This window comes from Ranitomeya variabilis, chromosome 8 (genome assembly GCF_051348905.1).
Source record: "Ranitomeya variabilis isolate aRanVar5 chromosome 8, aRanVar5.hap1, whole genome shotgun sequence".
Lineage (NCBI taxonomy): Eukaryota > Metazoa > Chordata > Amphibia > Anura > Dendrobatidae > Ranitomeya > Ranitomeya variabilis.
In genome coordinates this window covers 210,594,993-210,622,934 of record NC_135239.1, presented here as the reverse complement: position 1 = coordinate 210,622,934, position 27,942 = coordinate 210,594,993, and the positions used below count along the sequence as shown (strand labels likewise).

The 27,942-nt window shown below is 38.1% G+C and overlaps 1 protein-coding gene across 1 annotated transcript; it reads left to right on the top strand.

Moving 5' to 3' along the window:
* The first annotated feature begins 1,229 nt into the window (after positions 1-1,229).
* On the top strand, positions 1,230-27,772 carry LOC143787742 (cullin-associated NEDD8-dissociated protein 1-like). The gene is made up of 14 exons (XM_077276730.1): positions 1,230-1,427; positions 3,526-3,669; positions 5,301-5,455; positions 5,912-6,035; positions 6,421-6,677; positions 6,761-7,003; positions 23,013-23,305; positions 23,384-23,525; positions 23,604-25,097; positions 25,839-25,934; positions 26,051-26,220; positions 26,623-26,787; positions 26,902-27,009; positions 27,180-27,772. The coding sequence occupies exons 1-14, from the start codon at positions 1,360-1,362 to the stop codon at positions 27,405-27,407; spliced, it is 3,687 nt and encodes a 1,228-aa protein (XP_077132845.1). The 5' UTR covers positions 1,230-1,359; the 3' UTR covers positions 27,408-27,772.
* Positions 27,773-27,942: the final 170 nt, after the last annotated feature.

Genomic DNA, 27,942 nt, shown 5'->3' with positions numbered 1-27,942 from the left:
ACGGAGACGATACAGTCCAACATGTCACTGACAGCAGACAGAAGCAGAATGGCTGTAGGATTAGACAGAGTCATGGCCGAAAGTATTAGCACCCTTGAAAATTATTACAGTTACACAGGTTTATTACCTTTGTGTGTATTGGACAAATAAAAAAAAAGGTAAATTGGACATTATCTTACACAAAAAGAAACCCCAAAAGGTCCTGGCAAAATTGTTGGCACTTTTCCAAAATTGTGAGTAAACAACTTTGTTTCTAGCCTGTGATGCTCGTTCAGACTCTCCTGTGGCAAGTAATAGGTGTGGGCAATATGAAAATCACACCTGAAACCAGATAAAAAAGGGGGAAGGTGACTCAGTCTTTGCGTATCACACTAAGCATGGAGAACAGAAAGAGGAGTAGAGAACTGTCTGAGGACACGAGAACCAAAATAGTTGAACAATATCCACAATCTCAAAGTTACAAGTCCGTCTCCAGAGATCTTGATGTTCCTTTGTCCACAGCGCGCAACATAATGAAGTTTACAACCCATGGCACTGAAGCTAATCTCCCTGGACGGCAATGAAAATTAGATGAAAAGTTGTAACGCAGGATAGTCTGGATGGTGGATAAGCCCCAATAAAGGTCCAAAGAAATCCAAGCTGTCCTGCAGGCCCAGGGGGCATCAGCGTCAGCGCAAACTTCTGACATAGTTCTTATTAATCAGATTGACAGCTGCTAATAGACAGTCACATCCCCAGTTATTATATCTACTTATATCATGCACTTCACTGCTTTAGACTTGATGGTGCAATGATATTTATTATTGATTTAATCCACTGGCACTTTATCAAGTTTCACAAAAATATCAAGTTTCCATTTGCACTTTATTGCCAGCCATGGTGTTTATTACAATCCTGCATTTCCCTGGGGTGTGATGATTGGTTATTATGTGCATTCAGTCACATTGTGGCTATTTCTCTGACCCTTCATTGTATCTTTTACTTTAATTCATTGTTATCAGTTAATTCTGCAAGTTATTTTTATGCTGGATTGTTGCAGGTGTAGCCAGGTTTTACTAATATCCATCTGACTTTTGTTGTTAGTTTGTTTCACCTTTCAGTATCCCCCTGTTATTATTTTCGCCCCCCCCCCCCCCCCCCCCCTGTATTTCTGCTGGTGACCAGCAGGGGTCTTTCCATCTATTAATATCCCGGCAGTGTCAGGTTTTCCAGTTACTTCCAAAGAGGGGACAGCAGACACGATCCCCTCACCCCCGCACGACTCTCGTCGCCATATTTTCTCCATACAGGGGTCAAAAGTTGCAGCCCCCCGTGTCCCCCTGTGATTCCCTGTAGACTGGCTGCAGTGCTGCTGTCATCATGAGCAATGTCACCTATCATATCTCCAGCCTGCTGGAGAAGATGACGTCCAGTGACAAGGACTTCAGGTGAGGAGGGGGCCTGGACGGGACCACGGGGCAGGGGATCTATGTAGGATTACATCTATGGAGATAAATGCTACACCCTCCGTTCAGTCATCTGGAAATAATGGGGGCACAGGTGCTCGCCATTCCTATGGGACTCCACCGCACGTTCCTGGATTTCATTTATTCTGAAGACATTTTTATAGCAATGGCCCTTTAAGTAGAGAACTGATTGCCAAGTAGACGAAATTTTGTAGGACAAAAATGTCCGCTGTATAATCGTGCAGGAGCGTTATAATGAGATAATAATGAATATACAGTACAGACCAAAAGTTTGGACACACTTCTCAGTTAAAGATTTTTCTGTATTTTCATGACTATGAAAATTGTACATTCACACTGAAGGCATCAAAACTATGAATTAACACATGTGGGATTATATACTTAACAAAAAAGTGTGAAACAACTGAAAACATGTCTTATATTCTAGGTTCTTCAAAGTAGCCACCTTTTGCTTTGATGACTGCTTTGCACACTCTTGGCATTCTCTTGATGAGCTTTAAGAGGTAGTCACCGGGAATGGTTTTCACTTCGCAGGTGTGCCCTGTCAGGTTTAATAAGTGGGATTTCTTGCCTTATAAAAGGGGTTGGAACCATCAGTTGTGTTGTGCAGAAGTCTGGTGGATACACAGCTGATAGTCCTACTGAATAGACTGTTAGAATTTGTATTATGGCAAGAAAAAAGCAGCTAAGTAAAGAAAAACGAGTGGCCATCATTACTTTAAGAAATGAAGGTCAGTCAGTCAGAAAAATTGGGCAAACTATGAAAGTGTCCCCAAGTGCAGTGGCAAAAAACATCAAGCGCTACATAGAAACTGGCTCACATGAGGACCGCCCCAGGAAAGGAAGACCAAGAGTCACCTCTGCTTCTGAGGATAAGTTTATCCGAGTCACCAGCCTCAGAAATCGCAGGTTAACAGCAGCTCAGATTAGAGACCAGGTCAATGCCACACAGAGTTCTAGCAGCAGACACATCTCTACAACAACTGTTAAGAGGAGACTTTGTGCAGCAGGCCTTCATGGTAAAATAGCTGCTAGGAAACCACTGCTAAGGACAGACAACAAGCAGAAGAGACTTGTTTGGGCTAAAGAATACAAGGAATGGACATTAGACCAGTGGAAATCTGTTCTTTGGTCTGATGAGTCCAAATTTGAGATCTTTAGTTCCAACCACCGTGTCTTTGTGCGACGAAGAAAAGGTGAACGGATGGACTCTACATGCCTGGTTCCCACCGTGAAGCATGGAGGAGGAGGTGTGATGGTGTGGGGGGGCTTTGCTGGTAACATTGTTGGGGATTTATTCAAAATTGAAATACTGAACCAACATGGCTACCACAGCATCTTGCAGCGGCATGCTATTCCATCCGGTTTGCGTTTAGTTGGACCATCATTTATTTTTCAACAGGGCAATGACTCCAAACACACCTCCAGGCTGTGTAAGGGCTATTTGACCAAGAAGGAGAGTGATGGGGTGCTACCCCAGATGACCTGGCCTCCACAGTCACCAGACCTGAACCCAATCGAGATAGTTTGGGGTGAGCTGGACCACAGAGTGAAGGCAAAAGGGCCAACAAGTGCTAAGCATCTCTGGGAACTCCTTCCATTCCCAGTGACTACCTCTTGAAGCTCATCAAGAGAATGCCAAGAGTGTGCAAAGCAGTCATCAAAGCAAAAGGTGGCTACTTTGAAGAACCTAGAATATAAGACATATTTTCAGTTGTTTCACACTTTTGTGTTAAGTATATAATTCCACATGTGTTAATTCATAGTTTTGATGCCTTCAGTGTGAATTTACAATTTTCATAGTCATGAAAATACAGAAAAATCTTTAAATGAGAAGGTGTGTCCAAACTTTTGGTCTGTACTGTAGAGGTCCTCAGTGCTGAAGATACCTGGTCAGGGGGTAGGGAGATTTCCGCACTTCTGATCTGTCACCCGATTTACGTATATAAACTACAGTCAGGTTTGCATGGCTGATCACAGAGATACCATTCAATGATAAAATGTAGGGCATGTGGCCTGGAGATATTGGATTTTACACTTTTTCTGCTTCCTGTTAAAGGTTCATGGCCACAAATGACCTGATGGTGGAGCTGCAGAAGGACTCCATCAAGTTAGATGAGGACAGCGAGCGGAGGGTGGTGAAGATGCTGCTGAAGCTGCTGGAAGACAAAAACGGAGAGGTGCAGAACTTAGCAGTGAAATGGTGAGAGGGGTGTAGGCCTAGTGACCCTCCTGTTCATTGCCTGTAAAATTCATCACTTCCCCATCAGCTCCTAAACATCATTCATGGTCTTCATACACTTCCTACCTTTATTGTCTACACTACTTTCACAGTTGAGGTCCCTCTATCTCCAGTTCTCCACCATACATTCACAGTTGAGGTCCCTCTATCTCCAGTTCTCCACCATACATTCATAGTTGAGGTCCCTCTATCTCCAGTTCTCCACTATACATTCATAGTTGAGGTCCCTCTATCTCCAGTTCTCCACCATACATTCACAGTTGAGGTCCCTCTATCTCCCGTTCTCCACCATACATTCACAGTTGAGGTCCCTCTATCTCCAAGTTCTCACCATACATTCACGGTTGAGGTCCCTCTATCTCCAGTTCTCCACCATACATTCATAATTGAGGTCCCTCTATCTCCCGTTCTCCACCATACATTCACAGTTGAGGTCCCTCTATCTCCAGTTCACCATACATTTATAATTGAGGTCCCTCTATCTCCCATTCTCCACCATACATTCACAGTTGAGGTCCCTCTATATCCAGTTCACCATACATTCATAATTGAGGTCCCTCTATCTCCAGTTCTCCACCATACATTCATAATTGAGGTCCCTCTATCTCCCGTTCTCCACCATACATTCACAGTTGAGGTCCCTCTATCTCCAGTTCTCCACTATACATTCATAGTTGAGGTCCCTCTATCTCCAGTTCTCCACCATACATTCACAGTTGAGGTCCCTCTATCTCCCGTTCTCCACCATACATTCACAGTTGAGGTCCCTCTATCTCCAAGTTCTCACCATACATTCACGGTTGAGGTCCCTCTATCTCCAGTTCTCCACCATACATTCATAATTGAGGTCCCTCTATCTCCCGTTCTCCACCATACATTCACAGTTGAGGTCCCTCTATCTCCAGTTCACCATACATTTATAATTGAGGTCCCTCTATCTCCCGTTCTCCACCATACATTCACAGTTGAGGTCCCTCTATATCCAGTTCACCATACATTCATAATTGAGGTCCCTCTATCTCCAGTTCTCCACCATACATTCATAATTGAGGTCCCTCTATCTCCCGTTCTCCACCATACATTCACAGTTGAGGTCCCTCTATCTCCAGTTCACCATACATTTATAGTTGAGGTCCCTCTATCTCCAGTTCTCCACCATACATTCATAATTGAGGTCCCTCTATCTCCCGTTCTCCACCATACATTCACAGTTGAGGTCCCTCTATATCCAGTTCACCATACATTTATAGTTGAGGTCCCTCTATCTCCAAGTTCTCACCATACATTCACAGTTGAGGTCTCTTTATCTCCTAGTTCTCACCATACATTCACAATTGAGGTCCCTCTATCTCCAGTTCTCCACCATACATTCACAATTGAAGTCCCTCTATCTCCAAGTCTCCACCATACATTCACAGTTGAAGTCCATCTATCTCCAGTTCTCCACTATACATTCACAGTTATTGAGGTTCTACAAGCCCCACATGTACAGGATAACCAATCAGTTACACATTCTGTGGCTTTTTCATGCCTCCATATTTACTCTATTCCTGATTTTGAATGTTGTTTTCAACTCCCATGCCTTTCTGCAGCCTTGGACCTCTGGTGGGAAAAGTGAAGGAGCATCAGGTGGAGATGATTGTGGATACTCTGTGCAGTAACATGCTATCCGAGAAGGAACAGCTGAGAGATATCTGCAGCATCGGACTAAAGACTGTTATACTGGAACTTCCCGCAGCAAGCTCAGGTACACGCTGGGGCACAATGGGGAAAATTGGGAAACATCAGAGGAGAGACATAGACTATTGGTGATGTAACTCTGGGTCACTAATGTACACAGTGACTGCACCAGCAGAATAGTGAGTGCAGCTCTGGAGTATAATACAGGATGTAACTCAGGATCAGTAATGTAATGTATGTACACAGTGACTGCACCAGCAGAATAGTGAGTGCAGCTCTGGAGTATAATACAGGATGTAACTCAGGATCAGTAATGTATGTACACAGTGACTGCACCAGCAGAATAGTGAGTGCAGCTCTGGGGTATAATACAGGATGTAACTCAGGATCAGTAATGTAATGTATGTACACAGTGACTGCACCAGCAGAATAGTGAGTGCAGCTCTGGAGTATAATACAGGATGTAACTCAGGATCAGTAGTATAATGCATATTCTTAATACATTTTTATGGTTTTCCTGTAGGCTCTACTTTAGCTGCCAATGTGTGCAGGAAGATCACAGGACAACTGACTGGAGCTATAGGAAAGCGGGATGATGCTGCGGTGCAGTTAGAAGCTCTTGATATATTGTCGGACATGTTGGGAAGGTGAGATGATTCTTTATAGGGAGTTTATTTTTGTTACCAACATAATAAAGCTGCACTCTGTAGGGCTATAGCATGACAACGTGAAATATATGGAATATGAATCACATTACTGCACTAGAAGATTTGAAAAATTGAGAATACTTATCTCATACGTTCTCAATTTTTCATATTTTCTAGTGCAGTAATGTGATTCATATTCCATATATTTCACGTTGTCATGCTATAGCCCTACAGAGTGCAGCTTTGTTTTGTTAGTTATATTTGGAGATGGCTGCTCTTAGCTCCTGTACACACCTGATTTCTGTTTGCAGGTGACGGTCAGTCTTTTGATATTTGAGTGTATTTTTGTTGTGGCCCCATCTCATCTCCTGTATGCCCCCAGCAGATTGGGAGGAGCGCTCTACTCCTTCCACCCCTCCATCCTGAGCTGTCTTCTGCCCCAGCTCACCAGTCCTCGTCTTGCAGTGAGGAAGAGAGCGGTGCTGGCGCTGGGGCACCTGGTGCAAACCTGCAATGGAAACCTGTTCACAGAACTGCTGGAACATCTGGTGGCCGAAATGAAAAAGAACGAATCCACATCTACCACTAGAACGTATATTCAGTGTGTGGCCGCTGTCAGCATGCAGGCCGGACACAGGCTGGGTAAGGAAGGCGCCATGATGCCAATGCATATTATAGGAACATTATCATTTATTACCTCCTCATCCCATCTGCCCTTTCTCCAGGGCCACATCTAGAGAGAATAGTGCCCCTAGTGGTGGGGTTCTGCAAAGTGGAAGATGACGAGCTGCAAGAGCAGTGTTTCCAGGCTCTGGACTCCTTCATCAGACGCTGCCCCAAAGAAATATCACCGTATGTCCCCACAGTCATGGATTTATGTCTGAAGTATATTTCTTATGACCCTAACTACAACTATGATAGTGAAGAGGAAGAGGAGAAAATGGAGACAGAAAGTGAAGAAGAACCAGGTATGACCCTCAAATACTGCCCCTATGTACAAACATATAACTACTATAATACTGCCCCTATGTACAAGAATATAACTACTATAATACTGCTCCTATGTACAAGAATATAACTACTATACTACTGCCCCTATGAACAAGAATATAACTACTATAATACTGCCCCCTATGTACAAGAATATAACTACTATAATACTGCTCCTATGTACAAGAATATAACTACTATAATACTGCCCCTATGTACAAGAATATAACTACTATAATACTGCCCCTATGTACAAGAGTATAACTACTATAATACTGCTCCTATGTACAAGAATATAACTACTATAATACTGCACCCTATGTACAAGAATATAACTACTATAATACTGCTCCTATGTACAAGAATATAACTACTATAATACTGCTCCTATGTACAAGAATATAACTACTATAATACTGCCCCTATGTACAGGAATATAACTACTATAATGCTGCTCCTATGTACAAGAATATAACTACTATAATACTGCTCCTATGTACAAGAATATAACTACTATAATACTGCTCCTATGTACAAGAATATAACTACTATAATACTGCTCCTATGTACAATAATATAACTACTATAATACTGCTCCTATGTACAAGAATATAACTACTATAATACTGCTCCTATGTACAAGAATATAACTACTATAATACTGCTCCTATGTACAAGAATATAACTACTATAATACTGCTCCTATGTACAAGAATATAACTACTATAATACTGCTCCTATATACAAGTATATAACTACTATAATACTGCTCCTATGTACAAGAATATATCTACTATAATACTGCTCCTATGTACAAGAATATAACTACTATAATACTGCTCCTATGTACAATAATATATCTACTATAACACTGCTCCTATGTACAAGAATATAACTACTATAATACTGCTCCTATGTACAAGAATATAACTACTATAATACTGCCCCTATGTACAAGAATATAACTACTATAATACTGCTCCTATATACAAGTATATAACTACTATAATACTGCTCCTATGTACAAGAATATAACTACTATAATACTGCTCCTATGTACAATAATATATCTACTATAACACTGCTCCTATGTACAAGAATATAACTACTATAATACTGCCCCTATGTACAAGAATATAACTACTATAATACTGCCCCTATGTACAAGAATATAACTACTATAATACTGCACCCTATGTACAAGAATATAACTACTATAATACTGCTCCTATGTACAAGAATATAACTACTATAATACTGCTCCTATGTACAAGAATATAACTACTATAATACTGCTCCTATGTACAAGAATATAACTACTATAATACTGCCTCTATGTACAAGAATATAACTACTATAATACTGCTCCTATGTACAAGAATATAACTACAATACTGCTCCTATGTACAAGAATATAACTACTATAATACTGACCCTATGTACAAGAATATAAATACTATAATACTGCCCCTATGTACAAGAATATAACTACTATAATTACTGCTCCTATGTACAAGAATATAACTACTATAATACTGCCCCTATGTACAAGAATATAACTACTATAATACTGCCCCTATGTACAAGAATATAACTACTATAATACTGCTCCTATATACAAGAATATAACTACTATAATACTGCTCCTATGTACAAGAATATAACTACTATAATACTGCCCCTATGTACAAGAATATACCTACTATAATACTGCCCCTATGTACAAGAATATAACTACTATAATACTGCCCCTATGTACAAGAATATAACTACTATAATACTGCTCCTATGTACAAGAATATAACTACTATAATACTGCCTCTATGTACAAGAATATAACTACTATAATACTGCTCCTATGTACAAGAATATAACTACTATAATACTGCCCCTATGTACAAGAATATAACTACTATAATACTGCCCCTATGTAAAAGAATATAACTACTATAATACTGCTCCTATGTACAAGAATATAACTACTATAATACTGCCTCTATGTACAAGAATATAACTACTATAATACTGCTCCTATGTACAAGAATATAACTACTATAATACTGCTCCTATGTACAAGAATATAATTACTATAATACTGCACCCTATGTACAAGAATATAACTACTATAATACTGCCCCTATGTACAAGAATATAACTACTATAATACTGCCCCTATGTACAAGAATATAACTACTATAATACTGCTCCTATGTACAAGAATATAACTACTATAATACTGCCTCTATGTACAAGAATATAACTACTATAATACTGCTCCTATGTACAAGAATATAACTACTATAATACTGCCCCTATGTACAAGAATATAACTACTATAATACTGCCCCTATGTACAAGAATATAACTACTATAATACTGCTCCTATGTACAAGAATATAACTACTATAATACTGCCCCTATGTACAAGAATATAACTACTATAATACTGCCCCTATGTACAAGAATATAACTACTATAATACTGCTCCTATGTACAAGAATATAACTACTATAATACTGCTCCTATGTACAAGAATATAACTACTATAATACTGCTCCTATGTACAAGAATATAACTACTATAATACTGCTCCTATGTACAAGAAAATAACTACTATAAAACTGCTCCTATGTACAAGAATATAACTACTATAATACTGCTCCTATGTACAAGAATATAACTACTATAATACTGTCCCTATGTACAAGAATATAACTACTATAATACTGCTCCTATGTACAAGAATATAACTACTATAATACTGCCCCTATGTACAAGAATATAACTACTATAATACTGCCCCTATGTACAAGAATATACCTACTATAATACTACTCCTATGTACAAGAATTTAACTACTATAATACTGCCACTATGTACAAGAATATAACTACTATAATACTGCTCCTATGTACAAGACTATAACTACTATAATACTGCTCCTATGTACAAGAATATAACTACTATAATACTGCCCCTATGTACAAGAATATAACTACTATAATACTGCTCCTATGTACAAGAATATAACTACTATAATACTGCCCCTATGTACAAGAATATAACTACTATAATACTGCCCCTATGTACAAGAATATAACTACTATAATACTGCTCCTATGTACAAGAATATAACTACTATAATACTGCTCCTATGTACAAGAATATAACTACTATAATACTGCTCCTATGTACAAGAATATAACTACTATAATACTGCTCCTATGTACAAGAAAATAACTACTATAAAACTGCTCCTATGTACAAGAATATAACTACTATAATACTGCTCCTATGTACAAGAATATAACTACTATAATACTGTCCCTATGTACAAGAATATAACTACTATAATACTGCTCCTATGTACAAGAATATAACTACTATAATACTGCCCCTATGTACAAGAATATAACTACTATAATACTGCCCCTATGTACAAGAATATACCTACTATAATACTACTCCTATGTACAAGAATTTAACTACTATAATACTGCCACTATGTACAAGAATATAACTACTATAATACTGCTCCTATGTACAAGACTATAACTACTATAATACTGCTCCTATGTACAAGAATATAACTACTATAATACTGCCCCTATGTACAAGAATATAACTACTATAATACTGCCCCTATGTACAAGAATATAACTACTATAATACTGCCCCTATGTACAAGAATATAACTACTATAATACTGCTCCCTATGTACAAGAATATAACTACTATAATACTGCCCCTATGTACAAGAATATAACTACTATAATACTGCTCCTATGTACAAGAATATAACTACTATACTACTGCCCCTATGAACAAGAATATAACTACTATAATACTGCCCCCTATGTACAAGAATATAACTACTATAATACTGCTCCTATGTACAAGAATATAACTACTATAATACTGCCCCTATGTACAAGAATATAACTACTATAATACTGCCCCTATGTACAAGAGTATAACTACTATAATACTGCTCCTATGTACAAGAATATAACTACTATAATACTGCACCCTATGTACAAGAATATAACTACTATAATACTGCTCCTATGTACAAGAATATAACTACTATAATACTGCTCCTATGTACAAGAATATAACTACTATAATACTGCCCCTATGTACAGGAATATAACTACTATAATGCTGCTCCTATGTACAAGAATATAACTACTATAATACTGCTCCTATGTACAAGAATATAACTACTATAATACTGCTCCTATGTACAAGAATATAACTACTATAATACTGCTCCTATGTACAATAATATAACTACTATAATACTGCTCCTATGTACAAGAATATAACTACTATAATACTGCTCCTATGTACAAGAATATAACTACTATAATACTGCTCCTATGTACAAGAATATAACTACTATAATACTGCTCCTATGTACAAGAATATAACTACTATAATACTGCTCCTATATACAAGTATATAACTACTATAATACTGCTCCTATGTACAAGAATATATCTACTATAATACTGCTCCTATGTACAAGAATATAACTACTATAATACTGCTCCTATGTACAATAATATATCTACTATAACACTGCTCCTATGTACAAGAATATAACTACTATAATACTGCTCCTATGTACAAGAATATAACTACTATAATACTGCCCCTATGTACAAGAATATAACTACTATAATACTGCTCCTATATACAAGTATATAACTACTATAATACTGCTCCTATGTACAAGAATATAACTACTATAATACTGCTCCTATGTACAATAATATATCTACTATAACACTGCTCCTATGTACAAGAATATAACTACTATAATACTGCCCCTATGTACAAGAATATAACTACTATAATACTGCCCCTATGTACAAGAATATAACTACTATAATACTGCACCCTATGTACAAGAATATAACTACTATAATACTGCTCCTATGTACAAGAATATAACTACTATAATACTGCTCCTATGTACAAGAATATAACTACTATAATACTGCTCCTATGTACAAGAATATAACTACTATAATACTGCCTCTATGTACAAGAATATAACTACTATAATACTGCTCCTATGTACAAGAATATAACTACTATAATACTGCTCCTATGTACAAGAATATAACTACTATAATACTGACCCTATGTACAAGAATATAAATACTATAATACTGCCCCTATGTACAAGAATATAACTACTATAATTACTGCTCCTATGTACAAGAATATAACTACTATAATACTGCCCCTATGTACAAGAATATAACTACTATAATACTGCCCCTATGTACAAGAATATAACTACTATAATACTGCTCCTATATACAAGAATATAACTACTATAATACTGCTCCTATGTACAAGAATATAACTACTATAATACTGCCCCTATGTACAAGAATATAACTACTATAATACTGCCCCTATGTACAAGAATATACCTACTATAATACTGCCCCTATGTACAAGAATATAACTACTATAATACTGCCCCTATGTACAAGAATATAACTACTATAATACTGCTCCTATGTACAAGAATATAACTACTATAATACTGCCTCTATGTACAAGAATATAACTACTATAATACTGCTCCTATGTACAAGAATATAACTACTATAATACTGCCCCTATGTACAAGAATATAACTACTATAATACTGCCCCTATGTACAAGAATATAACTACTATAATACTGCTCCTATGTACAAGAATATAACTACTATAATACTGCCTCTATGTACAAGAATATAACTACTATAATACTGCTCCTATGTACAAGAATATAACTACTATAATACTGCTCCTATGTACAAGAATATAATTACTATAATACTGCACCCTATGTACAAGAATATAACTACTATAATACGGCCCCTATGTACAAGAATATAACTACTATAATACTGCCCCTATGTACAAGAATATAACTACTATAATACTGCTCCTATGTACAAGAATATAACTACTATAATACTGCCTCTATGTACAAGAATATAACTACTATAATACTGCTCCTATGTACAAGAATATAACTACTATAATACTGCCCCTATGTACAAGAATATAACTACTATAATACTGCCCCTATGTACAAGAATATAACTACTATAATACTGCTCCTATGTACAAGAATATAACTACTATAATACTGCCCCTATGTACAAGAATATAACTACTATAATACTGCCCCTATGTACAAGAATATAACTACTATAATACTGCTCCTATGTACAAGAATATAACTACTATAATACTGCTCCTATGTACAAGAATATAACTACTATAATACTGCTCCTATGTACAAGAATATAACTACTATAATACTGCTCCTATGTACAAGAAAATAACTACTATAAAACTGCTCCTATGTACAAGAATATAACTACTATAATACTGCTCCTATGTACAAGAATATAACTACTATAATACTGTCCCTATGTACAAGAATATAACTACTATAATACTGCTCCTATGTACAAGAATATAACTACTATAATACTGCCCCTATGTACAAGAATATAACTACTATAATACTGCCCCTATGTACAAGAATATACCTACTATAATACTACTCCTATGTACAAGAATTTAACTACTATAATACTGCCACTATGTACAAGAATATAACTACTATAATACTGCTCCTATGTACAAGACTATAACTACTATAATACTGCTCCTATGTACAAGAATATAACTACTATAATACTGCCCCTATGTACAAGAATATAACTACTATAATACTGCTCCTATGTACAAGAATATAACTACTACTAGACTGTTGCCCGATTCTAACGCATCGGGTATTCTAGAATATGCATGTCCCCGTAGTATATGGACAATGATGATTCCAGAATTCGCGGCAGACTGTGCCCGTCGCTGATTGGTCGAGGCAACCTTTATGACATCATCGTCGCCATGGCAACCATTATGACATCTATGTCGATACTGTGCCCGTCGCTGATTGGTCGAGGCGAATTCGCGGCAGACTGTGCCCGTCGCTGATTTGTCGAGGCAACCTTTATGACATCATCGTCGCCATGGCAACCATTATGACATCTACGTCGATGCTGTGCCCGGCGCTGATTGGTCGAGGCCTGGCGACCTCGACCAATCAGAGACGCGGGATTTCCAGGACAGACAGACAGAAAGACAGACAGAAAGACAGACAGACAGACGGAAAAACCCTTAGACAATTATATATATAGATAATACTGCTCCTATGTACAAGAATATAACTACTATAATACTGCTCCTATGTACAAGAATATAACTACTATAATACTGTCCCTATGTACAAGAATATAACTACTATAATACTGCTCCTATGTACAAGAATATAACTACTATAATACTGCCCCTATGTACAAGAATATAACTACTATAATACTGCCCCTATGTACAAGAATATACCTACTATAATACTACTCCTATGTACAAGAATTTAACTACTATAATACTGCCACTATGTACAAGAATATAACTACTATAATACTGCTCCTATGTACAAGACTATAACTACTATAATACTGCTCCTATGTACAAGAATATAACTACTATAATACTGCCCCTATGTACAAGAATATAACTACTATAATACTGCTCCTATGTACAAGAATATAACTACTATAATACTGCTCCTATGTACAAGAATATAACTACTATAATACTGCTCCTATGTACAAGAATATAACTACTATAATACTGCTCCTATGTACAAGAATTTAACTACTATAATACTGCCCCTATGTACAAGAATATAACTACTATAATACTGCTCCCTATGTACAAGAATATAACTACTATAATACTGCTCCCTATGTACAAGAATATAACTACTATAATACTGCCCCTATGTACAAGAATATAACTAATATAATACTGCCTTTATGTACAAGAATATAACTACTAAAATACTGCCCCTATGTACAAGAATATAACTACTATAATACTGCTCCCTATGTACAAGAATATAACTACTATAATACTGCCCCTATGTACAAGAATATAACTAATATAATACTGCCTCTATGTACAAGAATATAACTACTAAAATACTGCCCCTATGTACAAGAATATAACTACTATAATACTGCCCCTATGCACAAGAATATAACTACTATAATACTGCCCCTATGTATAAGAATATAACTACTATAATACTGCTCCTATGTACAAGAATATAACTACTATAATACTGCTCCTATGTACAAGAATATAACTACTATAATACTGCCCCTATGTACAAAAATATAACTAGTATAATACTGCCCCTATGTACAAGAATATAACTACTATAATACTGCTCCTATGTACAAGAATATAACTACTATAATACTGCCCCTATGTACAAGAATATAACTACTATAATACTGCCCCTATGTACAAGAATATACCTACTATAATACTACTCCTATGTACAAGAATATAACTACTATAATACTGCCACTATGTACAAGAATATAACTACTATAATACTGCTCCTATGTACAAGAATATAACTACTATAATACTGCCCCTATGTACAAGAATATAACTACTATAATACTGCTCCTATGTACAAGAATATAACTACTATAATACTGCTCCTATGTACAAGAATATAACTACTATAATACTGCTCCTATGTACAAGAATATAACTACTATAATACTGCTCCTATGTACAAGAATATAACTACTATAATACTGCCTCTATGTACAAGAATATAACTACTAAAATACTGCCCCCTATGTACAAGAATATAACTACTATAATACTGCTCCTATGTACAGGAATATAACTACTATAATACTGCTCCTATGTACAAGAATATAACTACTATAATACTGCTCCTATGTACAAGAATATAACTACTATAATACTGCCCCTATGCACAAGAATATGACTACTATAATACTGCCCCTATGTATAAGAATATAACTACTATAATACTGCTCCTATGCACAAGAATATAACTACTATAATACTGCTCCTATGTACAAGAATATAACTACTATAATACTGCCCCTATGTACAAGAATATAACTACTATAATACTGCCCCTATGCACAAGAATATGACTACTATAATACTGCCCCTATGTATAAGAATATAACTACTATAATACTGCTCCTATGCACAAGAATATAACTACTATAATACTGCTCCTATGTACAAGAATATAACTACTATAATACTGCCCCTATGTACAAGAATATAACTACTATAATACTGCCCCTATGTACAAGAATATACCTACTATAATACTGCCCCTATGTACAAGAATATAACTACTATAATACTGCCCCTATGTACAAGAATATAACTACTATAATACTGCTCCTATGTACAAGAATATAACTACTATAATACTGCCTCTATGTACAAGAATATAACTACTATAATACTGCTCCTATGTACAAGAATATAACTACTATAATACTGCTCCTATGTACAAGAATATACCTACTATAATACTGCTCCTATGTACAAGAATATAACTACTATAATACTGCCTCTATGTACAAGAATATAACTACTATAATACTGCTCCTATGTACAAGAATATAACTACTATAATACTGCTCCTATGTACAAGAATATAACTACTATAATACTGCTCCTATGTACAAGAATATAACTACTATAATACTGCCCCTATGTACAAGAATATAACTACTATAATACTGCCCCTATGTACAAGAATATACCTACTATAATACTACTCCTATGTACAAGAATATAACTACTATAATACTGCCACTATGTACAAGAATATAACTACTATAATACTGCTCCTATGTACAAGAATATAACTACTATAATACTGCTCCTATGTACAAGAATATAACTACTATAATACTGCCCCTATGTACAAGAATATAACTACTATAATACTGCTCCTATGTACAAGAATATAACTACTATAATACTGCTCCTATGTACAAGAATATAACTACTATAATACTGCTCCTATGTACAAGAATATAACTACTATAATACTGCTCCTATGTACAAGAATATAACTACTATAATACTGCTCCTATGTACAAGAATATAACTACTATAATAGTGCTCCCTATGTATAGGAATATAACTACTATAATACTGCTCCTATGTACAAGAATATAACTACTATAATACTGCTCCTATGTACAAGAATATAACTACTATAATACTGCTCCTATGTACAAGAATATAACTACTATAATACTGCTCCTATGTACAAGAATATAACTACTATAATACTGCTCCTATGTACAAGAATATAACTACTATAATAGTGCTCCCTATGTATAGGAATATAACTACTATAATATTGCTCCTATGTAAAAGAATATAACTACTATAATACTGCCTCTATGTACAAGAATATAACTACTAAAATACTGCCCCTATGTACAAGAATATAACTACTATAATACTGCCCCTATGCACAAGAATATGACTACTATAATACTGCCCCTATGTATAAGAATATAACTACTATAATACTGCTCCTATGGACAAGAATATAACTACTATAATACTGCCCCTATGTACAGGAATATAACTACTATAATACTGCTCTTATGTACAAGAATATAACTACTATAATACTGCTCCTATGTACAAGAATATAACTACTATAATACTGCCCCTATGTACAAGAATATAACTACTATAATGCTGCCCCTATGTACAAGAATATAACTACTATAATACTGCCCCTATGAAGAGGAATATAACTATTATAATACTGCCCCTATGTACAAGAATATAACTACTATAATACTGCTCTTATGTACAAGAATATAACTACTATAATACTGCCCCTATGTACAAGAATATAACTACTATAATACTGCTCTTATGTACAAGAATATAACTACTATAATACTGCCCCTATGTACAAGAATATAACTACTATAATACTGCCCCTATGTACAAGAATATAACTACTATAATACTGCCCCCTATGTACAAGAATATAACTACTATAATACTGCCCCTATGTACAAGAATATAACTGCTATAATACTGCTCCTATGTACAAGAATATAACTACTATAATACTGCCCCTATGTACAAGAATATAACTACTATAATACTGTCCCTATGTACAAGAATATAACTACTATAATACTGCTCCCTATGTACAAGAATATAACTACTATAATACTGCTCCTATGTACAAGAATATAACTACTATAATACTGTCCCTATGTACAAGAATATAACTACTATAATACTGTCCCTATGTACAATAATATAACTACTATAATACTTCTCCTATGTACAAGAATATAACTACTATAATACTGTCCCTATGTACAAGAATATAACTACTATAATACTGTCCCTATGTACAATAATATAACTACTATAATACTTCTCCTATGTACAAGAATATAACTACTATAATACTGCTCCTATGTACAAGAATATAACTACTATAATACTGTCCCTATGTACAAGAATATATCTACTATAATACTGCCCCTATGTACAAGAATATAACTACTATAATACTGCCCCTATGTACAAGAATATAACTACTATAATGCTGCCCCTATGTACAAGAATATAACTACTATAATACTGCTCATATTTACAAGAATATAATTACTATAATGCTGCCCCTATGTACAAGAATATAACTACTATAATGCTGCCCCTATGTACAAGAATATAACTACTATAATACTGCCCCTATGTACAAGAATATAACTACTATAATACTGCCCCCTATGTACAAGAATATAGCTACTATAATGCTGTCCCCTATGTACAAGAATATAACTACTATAATACTGCCGCCTATGTACAAGAATATAACTACTATAATACTGCTGCTATGTACAAGAATATAACTACTATAATACTGCCCCTATGTACAAGAATATAACTACTATAATGCTGCCCCTATGTACAAGAATATAACTACTATAATACTGCTCCTATGTACAAGAATATAACTACTATAATACTGCCCCTATGTACAAGAATATAACTACTATAATACTGCTCCTATGTACAAGAATATAACTACTATAATACTGCTCCTATGTACAAGAATATAACTACTATAATACTGCCCCTATGTACAAGAATATAACTACTATAATACTGCTCCTATGTACAAGAATATAACTACTATAATACTGCTCCTATGTACAAGAATATAACTACTATAATGCTGCCCCTATGTACAAGAATATAACTACTATAATACTGCTCCTATGTACAAGAATATAACTACTATAATACTGCCCCTATGTACAAGAATATAACTACTATAATACTGCTCCTATGTACAAGAATATAACTACTATAATACTGCTCCTATGTACAAGAATATAACTACTATAATACTGCCCCTATGTACAAGAATATAACTACTATAATACTGCCCCTATGTAGAAGAATATAACTACTATAATACTGCCCCTATGTACAGGAATATAACTACTATAATGCTGCCCATATGTACAAGAATATAACTACTATAATACTGCCGCCTATGTACAAGAATATAACTACTATAATACTGCCCCTATGTACAAGAATATAACTACTATAATACTGCTCCCTATGTACAAGAATATAACTACTATAATACTGCCCCTATGTACAAGAATATAACTACTATAATACTGCTCCTATGTACAAGAATATAACTACTATAATACTGCCCCTATGTACAAGAATATAACTACTATAATGCTGCCCCTATGTACAAGAATATAACTACTATAATACTGCTCCTATGTACAAGAATATAACTACTATAATACTGCCCCTATGTACAAGAATATAACTACTATAATGCTGCCCCTATGTACAAGAATATAACTACTATAATACTGCCCCTATGTAGAAGAATATAACTACTATAATACTGCCCCTATGTACAGGAATATAACTACTATAATGCTGCCCATATGTACAAGAATATAACTACTATAATACTGCCGCCTATGTACAAGAATATAACTACTATAATACTGCCCCTATGTACAAGAATATAACTACTATAATACTGCTCCCTATGTACAAGAATATAACTACTATAATACTGCCCCTATGTACAAGAATATAACTACTATAATACTGCTCCTATGTACAAGAATATAACTACTATAATGCTGCCCCTATGTACAAGAATATAACTACTATAATACTGCCCCTATGTAGAAGAATATAACTACTATAATACTGCCCCTATGTACAAGAATATAACTACTATAATACTGCTCCTATGTACAAGAATATAACTACTATAATACTGCCCCTATGTACAAGAATATAAATACTATAATGCTGCCCCTATGTACAAGAATATAACTACTATAATACTGCCCCTATGTAGAAGAATATAACTACTATAATACTGCCCCTATGTACAAGAATATAACTACTATAATACTGCTCCTATGTACAAGAATATAACTACTATAATACTGCTCATATGTACAAGAATATAACTACTATAATACTGCCCCTATATACAATAATATAACTACTATAATACTGCCCCCTATGTACAAGAATATAACTACTATAATACTGCCCCTATATACAATAATATAACTACTATAATACTGCCCCCTATGTACAAGAATATAACTACTATAATACTGCCCCTATATACAATAATATAACTACTATAATACTGCTCCCTATGTACAAGAATATAACTACTATAATACTTCTCCCTATATACAATAATATAACTACTATAATACTGCCCCTATGTACAAGAATATAACTACTATAATACTGCCCCCTATGTACAAGAATATAACTACTATAATACTGCTCCTATGTACAGGAATATAACTACTATAATACTGCTCCTATGTACAAGAATATAACTACTATAATACTGCTCCTATGTACAGGAATATAACTACTATAATACTGCCCCTATGTACAAGAATATAATTACTATAATACTGCCCCTATGTACAAGAATATAACTACTATAATACTGCCCTTATGTACAAGAATATAACTACTATAATACTGCTCCTATGTACAAGAATATAACTACTATAATACTGCCCCTATGTACAAGAATATAACTACTATAATACTGCTCCTATGTACAAGAATATAACTACTATAATATTGCCCCCTATGTACAAGAATATAACTACTATAATACTGCCCCCTATGTACAAGAATATAACTACTATAATACTGCCCCCTATGTACAAGAATATAACTACTATAATACTGCCCCTATGTACAAGAATATAACTACTATAATACTGCCCCTATGTATAAGAATATAACTACTATTATACTGCCATTATATACAAGAATATACAATAAGGTCCATATATATTTGGACAGAGACAACATTTTTCTAATTTTGATTATAGACATTACCACAATGAATTTTAAACAAAACAATTCAGATGCAGTTGAAGTTCAGACTTTCAGCTTTCATTTGAGGGTATCCACATTAAAATTGGATGAAGAGTTTAGGAGTTTCAGCTCATTAACATGTGCCACCCTGTTTTTAAAGGGACCAAAAGTAATTGGACAGATTCAATAATTTTAAATAATATGTTCATTTCTAGTACTTGGTTGAAAACCCTCTGTTGGCAATGACTGCCTGAAGTCTTGAACTCATGGACATCACCAGTGTTTCCTCCTTTTTGATGCTCTCCAGGCCTTCACTGCGGTGGTTTTCAGTTGCTGTTTGTGGGCCTTTCTGTCTGAAGTTTAGTCTTTAACAAGTGAATTGCTGCTCAATTGGGTTGAGATCAGGTGACTGACTTGGCCATTCCGGAATATTCCACTTCTTTGCTTTAATAAACCCCTGGGTTGCTTTGGCTTTATGTTTTGGGTCATTGTCCATCTGTAGTATGAAGCGACGACCAATCAGTTTGGCTGCATTTGGCTGGATCTGAGCACACAGTATGGCGGCTCTGAAGACCTCAGAATTCATTCCTGTGTCACATCATCCATAAACACTAGTGCCCCAGTGCCACTGGCAGCCATGCATGCCCAAGCCATCACGCTGCCTCCGCCGTGGTTACAGATGATGTGGTATGCTTTGGATCATGAGCTGGACCTCGCCTTCACCATACTTTTCTCTTTCCATCATTCTGGTAGAGGTTTATCTTGGTTTCATCTGTCCACAGAATGTTCTTCCAGAACTGTGCTGGCTTTTTTAGATGTTTTTAGCCTTTTTCTTCTTGATACTTATGAGTGACTTGCACTGTGCAGTGAACCCTCTGTAGTTACTCTCATGCAGTCTTCTCTTTATGGTAGATTTGGATATTGATACGCCTACCTCCTGGAGAGTGGTGTTCACTTGGTTGGCTGTTGTGAAGGGGTTTCTCTTCACCATGGAGATTATTCTGCGATCATCCACCACTGTTGTCTTCCGTGGGCGCTCAGGTCTTTTTGCATTGATGAGATCACCAGTGCTTTCTTTCCTTCTCAGGATGTACCAAACTGTAGATTTTGCCACTCCTAATATTGTAGCAATTTCTCGGATGGGTTTTTTCTGTTTTCGCAGCTTAAGGATGGCTTGTTTCACCTGTACGGAGAGCTCCTTTGACCGTATGCTTACTTCACAGCAAAATCTTCCAAATGCAAGTACCACACCTCAAATCAACTCCAGGCCTTTTATCTGCTTAATTGGGAATGACATAACGAAGGGATTGCCCACACCTGTCCATGAAATAGCCTTGGAGTCAATTGTCCAATTACTTTTGGTCCCTTTAAAAAACAGGGTGGCACATGTTAAGGAGCTGAAACTCCTAAACCCTTCATCCAATTTTAATATGGATACCCTCAAATGAAAGCTGAAAGTCTGAACTTCAACTGCATCTGAATTGTTTTGTTTAAAATTAAATTGTGGTAATGTCTATAACCAAAATTAGAAAAATGTTGTCTCTGTCCAAATATATATGGACCTAACTGTATCTACTATAATACTGCCCCTATGTGCAGTAGAATATAAATATTGCTGTTGGTTTGCTGTCTGTAGAGAGTGATGAAGAATACAGCGATGATGATGATATGAGCTGGAAAGTGAGGCGCTCAGCTGCTAAGTGCCTGGAGACTCTGATCACCGCCAGACCCGATCTTCTATCAGAATTTTATAGGTCCGCGGCTCCAGCGATCATTTCACGATTTAAGGAAAGAGAGGAGAACGTGAAGGCGGACATCTTCTCTGCGTACATCGCAATGCTCAGGCAGACACGCTGCTCTCACAGCTGCAGACAGAATGTGGAGGCCTCAGATAAGGGGGACAGTCCCCTTAGCGCTCTGCAGAAACAGGTGACCAAAGTCGGGGGGTGAAGAGCCTTCTAAATGCCAATGCTTGTTGGTCACCACCTTGATCTCCTTCCTTCCTAGGTTCCATCGGTTATGAAGTCTCTCCAGAAACTGCTCAGGGATAAGAGCTTCAAGTCTCGTCAGGGATGTTTTGCCGTCCTTACAGAGCTGACCGCTGCCCTTCCTGGCTGCCTCTCCCAGCATATCCCTGCATTGGTTCCAGGTAGGACTCCATGATATCCATAGACAGCACCGAGTGGAGAAGTCTTCTTGTAGTGGCCATATATGTTTCCACCGATAGGTCTCGCTTTCTCCTTGACGGACAAAGGCAGCAGCTCCAACATGCGCCTGGATACGCTGATGTTCCTTCACGTCATCCTCAACTGTCATCCCCCCGAATGCTTCCAGCCTCACCTTCCAGCCCTCTTACCTCCGGTGGTCACCTGTATTTCTGACACCTTCTACAAGATCACCTCGGAAGCCCTGCTGGTGGCTCAACAGTTGGTAAAAGTAATCCGACGGCTGGACCAGGCCAAGATACCCGAGCCTTCGCCCTATACCAAAGAGCTATTCAGCGCCACATTGAAAAGATTGCAGGCGACAGATATTGACCAGGAGGTGAAGGAGAGGGCTTTGTCTTGCATGGGTCATCTCATAAGCCATCTTGGAGACCAACTGGGGAATGATCTCCCATCCACTCTCCTGCTCATTCTTGAACGTCTCCGCAATGAAATCACAAGACTGACGGCGGTGAGGGTTCTCACCCTCATTGCAGGATCTCCTCTCAAGATTGACCTGCGGCCTTTGCTGAAGGACGCACTGCCGATTCTGGCGTCCTTCCTACGTAAGAACCAGCGAGCCCTCAGGCTAGGAACAGTATCTGCCCTTGAGGTGTTAGTCAGGAACTACAATGACTGTTTGAAGCCCGCCATGTTGGAGCCCGTGTTGGAGGAGCTTCCATCTCTTCTGGCTGAATCGGACATGCATTTGGCTCAAGTGTCTGTAGATTTTCTTACCACCTTGGTATCTGCACATCCGGCTTCTCTTCCCAAACTTAGTGCCCGCATCCTTCCCCAATTGTTCCAGCTGGTGCACTCAGCTCTTCTCCAAGGAGGCGCCTTGGCATCCATTCTTTCCTTCTTGCAGGCGCTGGTCATGAGCCACACAGCTCACCTTGGATATGCCGATCTTCTCAAACAACTCACCGGTCCTGTCCAGTCCACTGGGCCCACCCTTCACAAACAGGCCTTCCATTCCGTGGCCAAGTGCGTGGCCACTTTGGCCAGTGCCTGCCCTAAGGAATCCAATGCTTCCATTACCCAATTCATACAAGATGCCAAAAATCCCCGTGTCGGAGACCCAGTGAAGGTGCTGGCATTCTTGACACTGGCAGAAATTGGGCGCAAGCGGAGCCTTGGCAGCCAGCAGAAGGAGCTGAAGACTGTGATCCTCGAGGCTTTTGCGTCTCCCAGCGAGGAGGTGAAGTCTGCAGCATCGTATGCCCTTGGAAATGCCTGTGTGGGCAGTCCGGCAGATTTCCTGCCCTTCCTGTTGCATGAAATTGGAGGTCAGCTCAGAAGGCAGTATCTGCTCCTCCATTCTCTTAAAGAAGCCCTTACCTGCCTACCCAGCGAGGAGCTGCGACCGTACCAGGAAGATGTCTGGAAACTGCTGCTGGAGCACTGCGAGGCTGCAGAGGAAGGCACCAGGAACGTGGTAGCCGAATGTGTGGGAAAACTGACCCTTGTGAACCCAGAAGAACTCCTGCCGCGGCTGTGCAAACAGCTGAGCTCAGGTGATTTATACAGTGACCACTAGGGGGAGCTCACGACATATTTATACGGCCACCACTAGGAGGAGTTCACTGCATACAGACTTATACAGCCACCACTAGGGGGAGCTGACTACATGCACACTTATACAGCCACCACTAGGGGGAGCTCACTGCATACAGATATATACAGTCACCACTAGGGGGAGCTCACTACATACAGATTTATACAGCCACCACTAGGGGGAGCTCACTGCATACAGATTTATACAGCCACGGCTAGGGAGAGCTCACTACATACAGATTTATACAATCACCACTAGGGCACTATATACAGATTTATACAATCACCACTAGGGGGAGCTCACTACAGATTTATACAGTCACCAGTAGAGGGAGCGCACCACCTACAGATTTATACAGCCACCACTAGGGGAAGCTCACTACATTCAGATTATGCTGGACTCGGACTTTTGCTTTGGACTGGGGGGGTAATGTTGGACTCGGACAGTTGCTTTTGCTGAGGTTTTGATTTTTGCTATCTATTGATTGTAAGTTTTGTATTTTTATAATAAAAGAGTTCACTACATATTTCTAGTCACCACTAGGGGGAGCGCCATGTAGGACTCAATATTAAACCCTTCTGTGTTCCTAAGCTTTTGTAGTTCCCTTCACTGGTGTGATTTACAAGATCAGTATCCACGTGACAGGCCCTCCATGCAGATGGGCCGTGTATCTTTTCATCACTTGTTCCCCGATTCGCAGGTTCCCCGCATACTCGCAGCACAGTTGTCACCGCTATCAAATTCACCATATCTGACCAGCCGGCTCCCATTGACCCCCTCCTGAAGAATTGCATCGGTAAGGGCTGTGACACAAGACTGACACCTAGTGGTCACCAACCTGCATTACAAGTGTGAATGGAAAACGTAAAGAAGACCTGAACTAAAATAGTTTTATCGGCATTTTATTCACAGGTGATTTCTTAAAACCCCTCCAGGACTCGGAGCCCAATGTCCGTCGCGTCACTCTGGTCATGTTTAACTCAGCCGCTCATAACAAACCGTCTCTGGTGCGGAAACTTCTGAGCAGAGTCCTTCCGCCTGTGTACGAAGAGACCAAAGTACGGAAAGAACTGATCCGTGAGGTGAGGAGACATTATCAGACTAGAAGTGCAACAATCAATGCTCTAAGCCAGGGATCATTAACAGCGCCACACCTGTCCTCAGGTTGGGTGTGGTACTGCAGCTCTTCACATCTTTCCATCATTTAATTACGAGCTACTGATACTTGTCCTTCTACGTACCGGGACCCCTCAGAGTTAGTGAAAATACTGCTGCAAAATGGGCAGCTCTTGCAGGAGCGTACGACGACGCATGGGCACTGCGCACTTCAGAATGGTGTATTGACTGACCGGTGGGGGTCCCAGTCCTCAAACCACCACTTAGAAGGATTGTAGCCCCTTAAACTAAAAAAAAAATTTGATTAAATTGTATTTAATAAGTAACTGCAAGGCATTAGCTGATCTTTGCTGGTATTTTCGTGGCAGGTGGAGATGGGCCCATTCAAGCACACGGTGGACGACGGCCTGGATGTCCGGAAGGCGGCATTCGAGTGCATGTACACGCTGCTGGAGAGCTGCCTGGACCAGCTGGACATCTACGAATATCTGAACCACGTGGAGGACGGACTGAAAGATCACTACGACATTAGGGTAACCAAGCTCCGGCTTCTATACAGCCCAGAAATCATCCAAAATGACCGTGAAAGGCGACTTGTCTGCACCACAAAAGATTTCTCGGCCCATCAAACTCTACTTGTTTTGCAGATGCTCACCTTCATCATCCTCACCCGTTTGGCTACTCTGTGCCCCAGTGCTGTTCTGCAGCGCCTGGACCAGCTCATCGAGCCCCTTAGAGCCACATGCACCACCAAGGTATGGCCACTGGTAGCAACCAGTCCAGATGCGCGTGTGCAGACTGGATACATGTCCAGAGATTTTCTCAGCATAGAGTGTAGACCCCTGATGTGATGTAACCGGGGCAGAACAGTCAGCCCGATCATTGTCCCTCCTAATGATGCATAATATTGACCTTCTGCTCGCAGGTAAAGGCCGGCTCCGTGAAGCAGGAGTTCGAGAAGCAGGATGAGCTGAAGCGCTCGGCTATGAGAACCATCACTGCGCTGCTCACAATCCCGGAGGTGGAGACCAGTCGCAGCATGGCCGAGTTCCTGATGCAGATCAGAGCCAACCCCGAGCTCTCGTCCCTAATGGAGAACATCCAGAAAGACTCGGTGACCGCCTGCAGCACGGAGCTGATGGACATCAGCTAAGAGTCTGACAGCAGCTGCAGCGCAGAAAACCAACCCGACGCACTGAATGCAATGGCTACCAAGTGTGACCTGAGCCCGAGCACCGTGCCCAGAGGAGGCTGCCACACTGCATCTATAAGGGCTTCAAACAGGAAACCAAAGTGTAGGGTGTGTTCATAAATAAAATCCTAAAACCCGATTATAGAGAAGAGTTATTATAGAGCAGAAAACTGAGGCTACCGGCAGCCATACTTTATACAATGAAGTGGGTGCAGGTGGTATGGTCTGGGGGAGGGGAATGTGTCAGGAGGTATTGGGCCCCATCCCCTCGGATGCTGAACTACTCAGAACAGGGTCACTTATGTATGTAAAGTCCCTTAAAAGGTTGCTCCAGCGCTGCTGACTTCTGGATCAGGTGATGAATGAGTCTACAAACGCAGGAGGGGACCCATGAACGATACCTACTGGTTGCGCATAAGATTTTGCAAGCGCCTAATAAGAAGTGAGCTGCGCTGAAAGCAATTCTTTACGCTCGTGGAGCATGAGGTGCAGACAC

What these genes read in the sequence shown, in the direction of transcription:
- LOC143787742 (XM_077276730.1), top strand. Translation starts at nt 1,360, where the DNA reads ATGAGCAATGTCACCTATCATATCTCCAGCCTGCTGGAGAAGATGACG. An exon ending in CCTCCTGAAGAATTGCATCG is followed by an intron (nt 25,935 to 26,050) that starts GTAAGGGCTGTG and finishes TTTTATTCACAG; the next exon opens with GTGATTTCTTAAAACCCCTC. An exon ending in GAGCCACATGCACCACCAAG is followed by an intron (nt 27,010 to 27,179) that starts GTATGGCCACTG and finishes TTCTGCTCGCAG; the next exon opens with GTAAAGGCCGGCTCCGTGAA.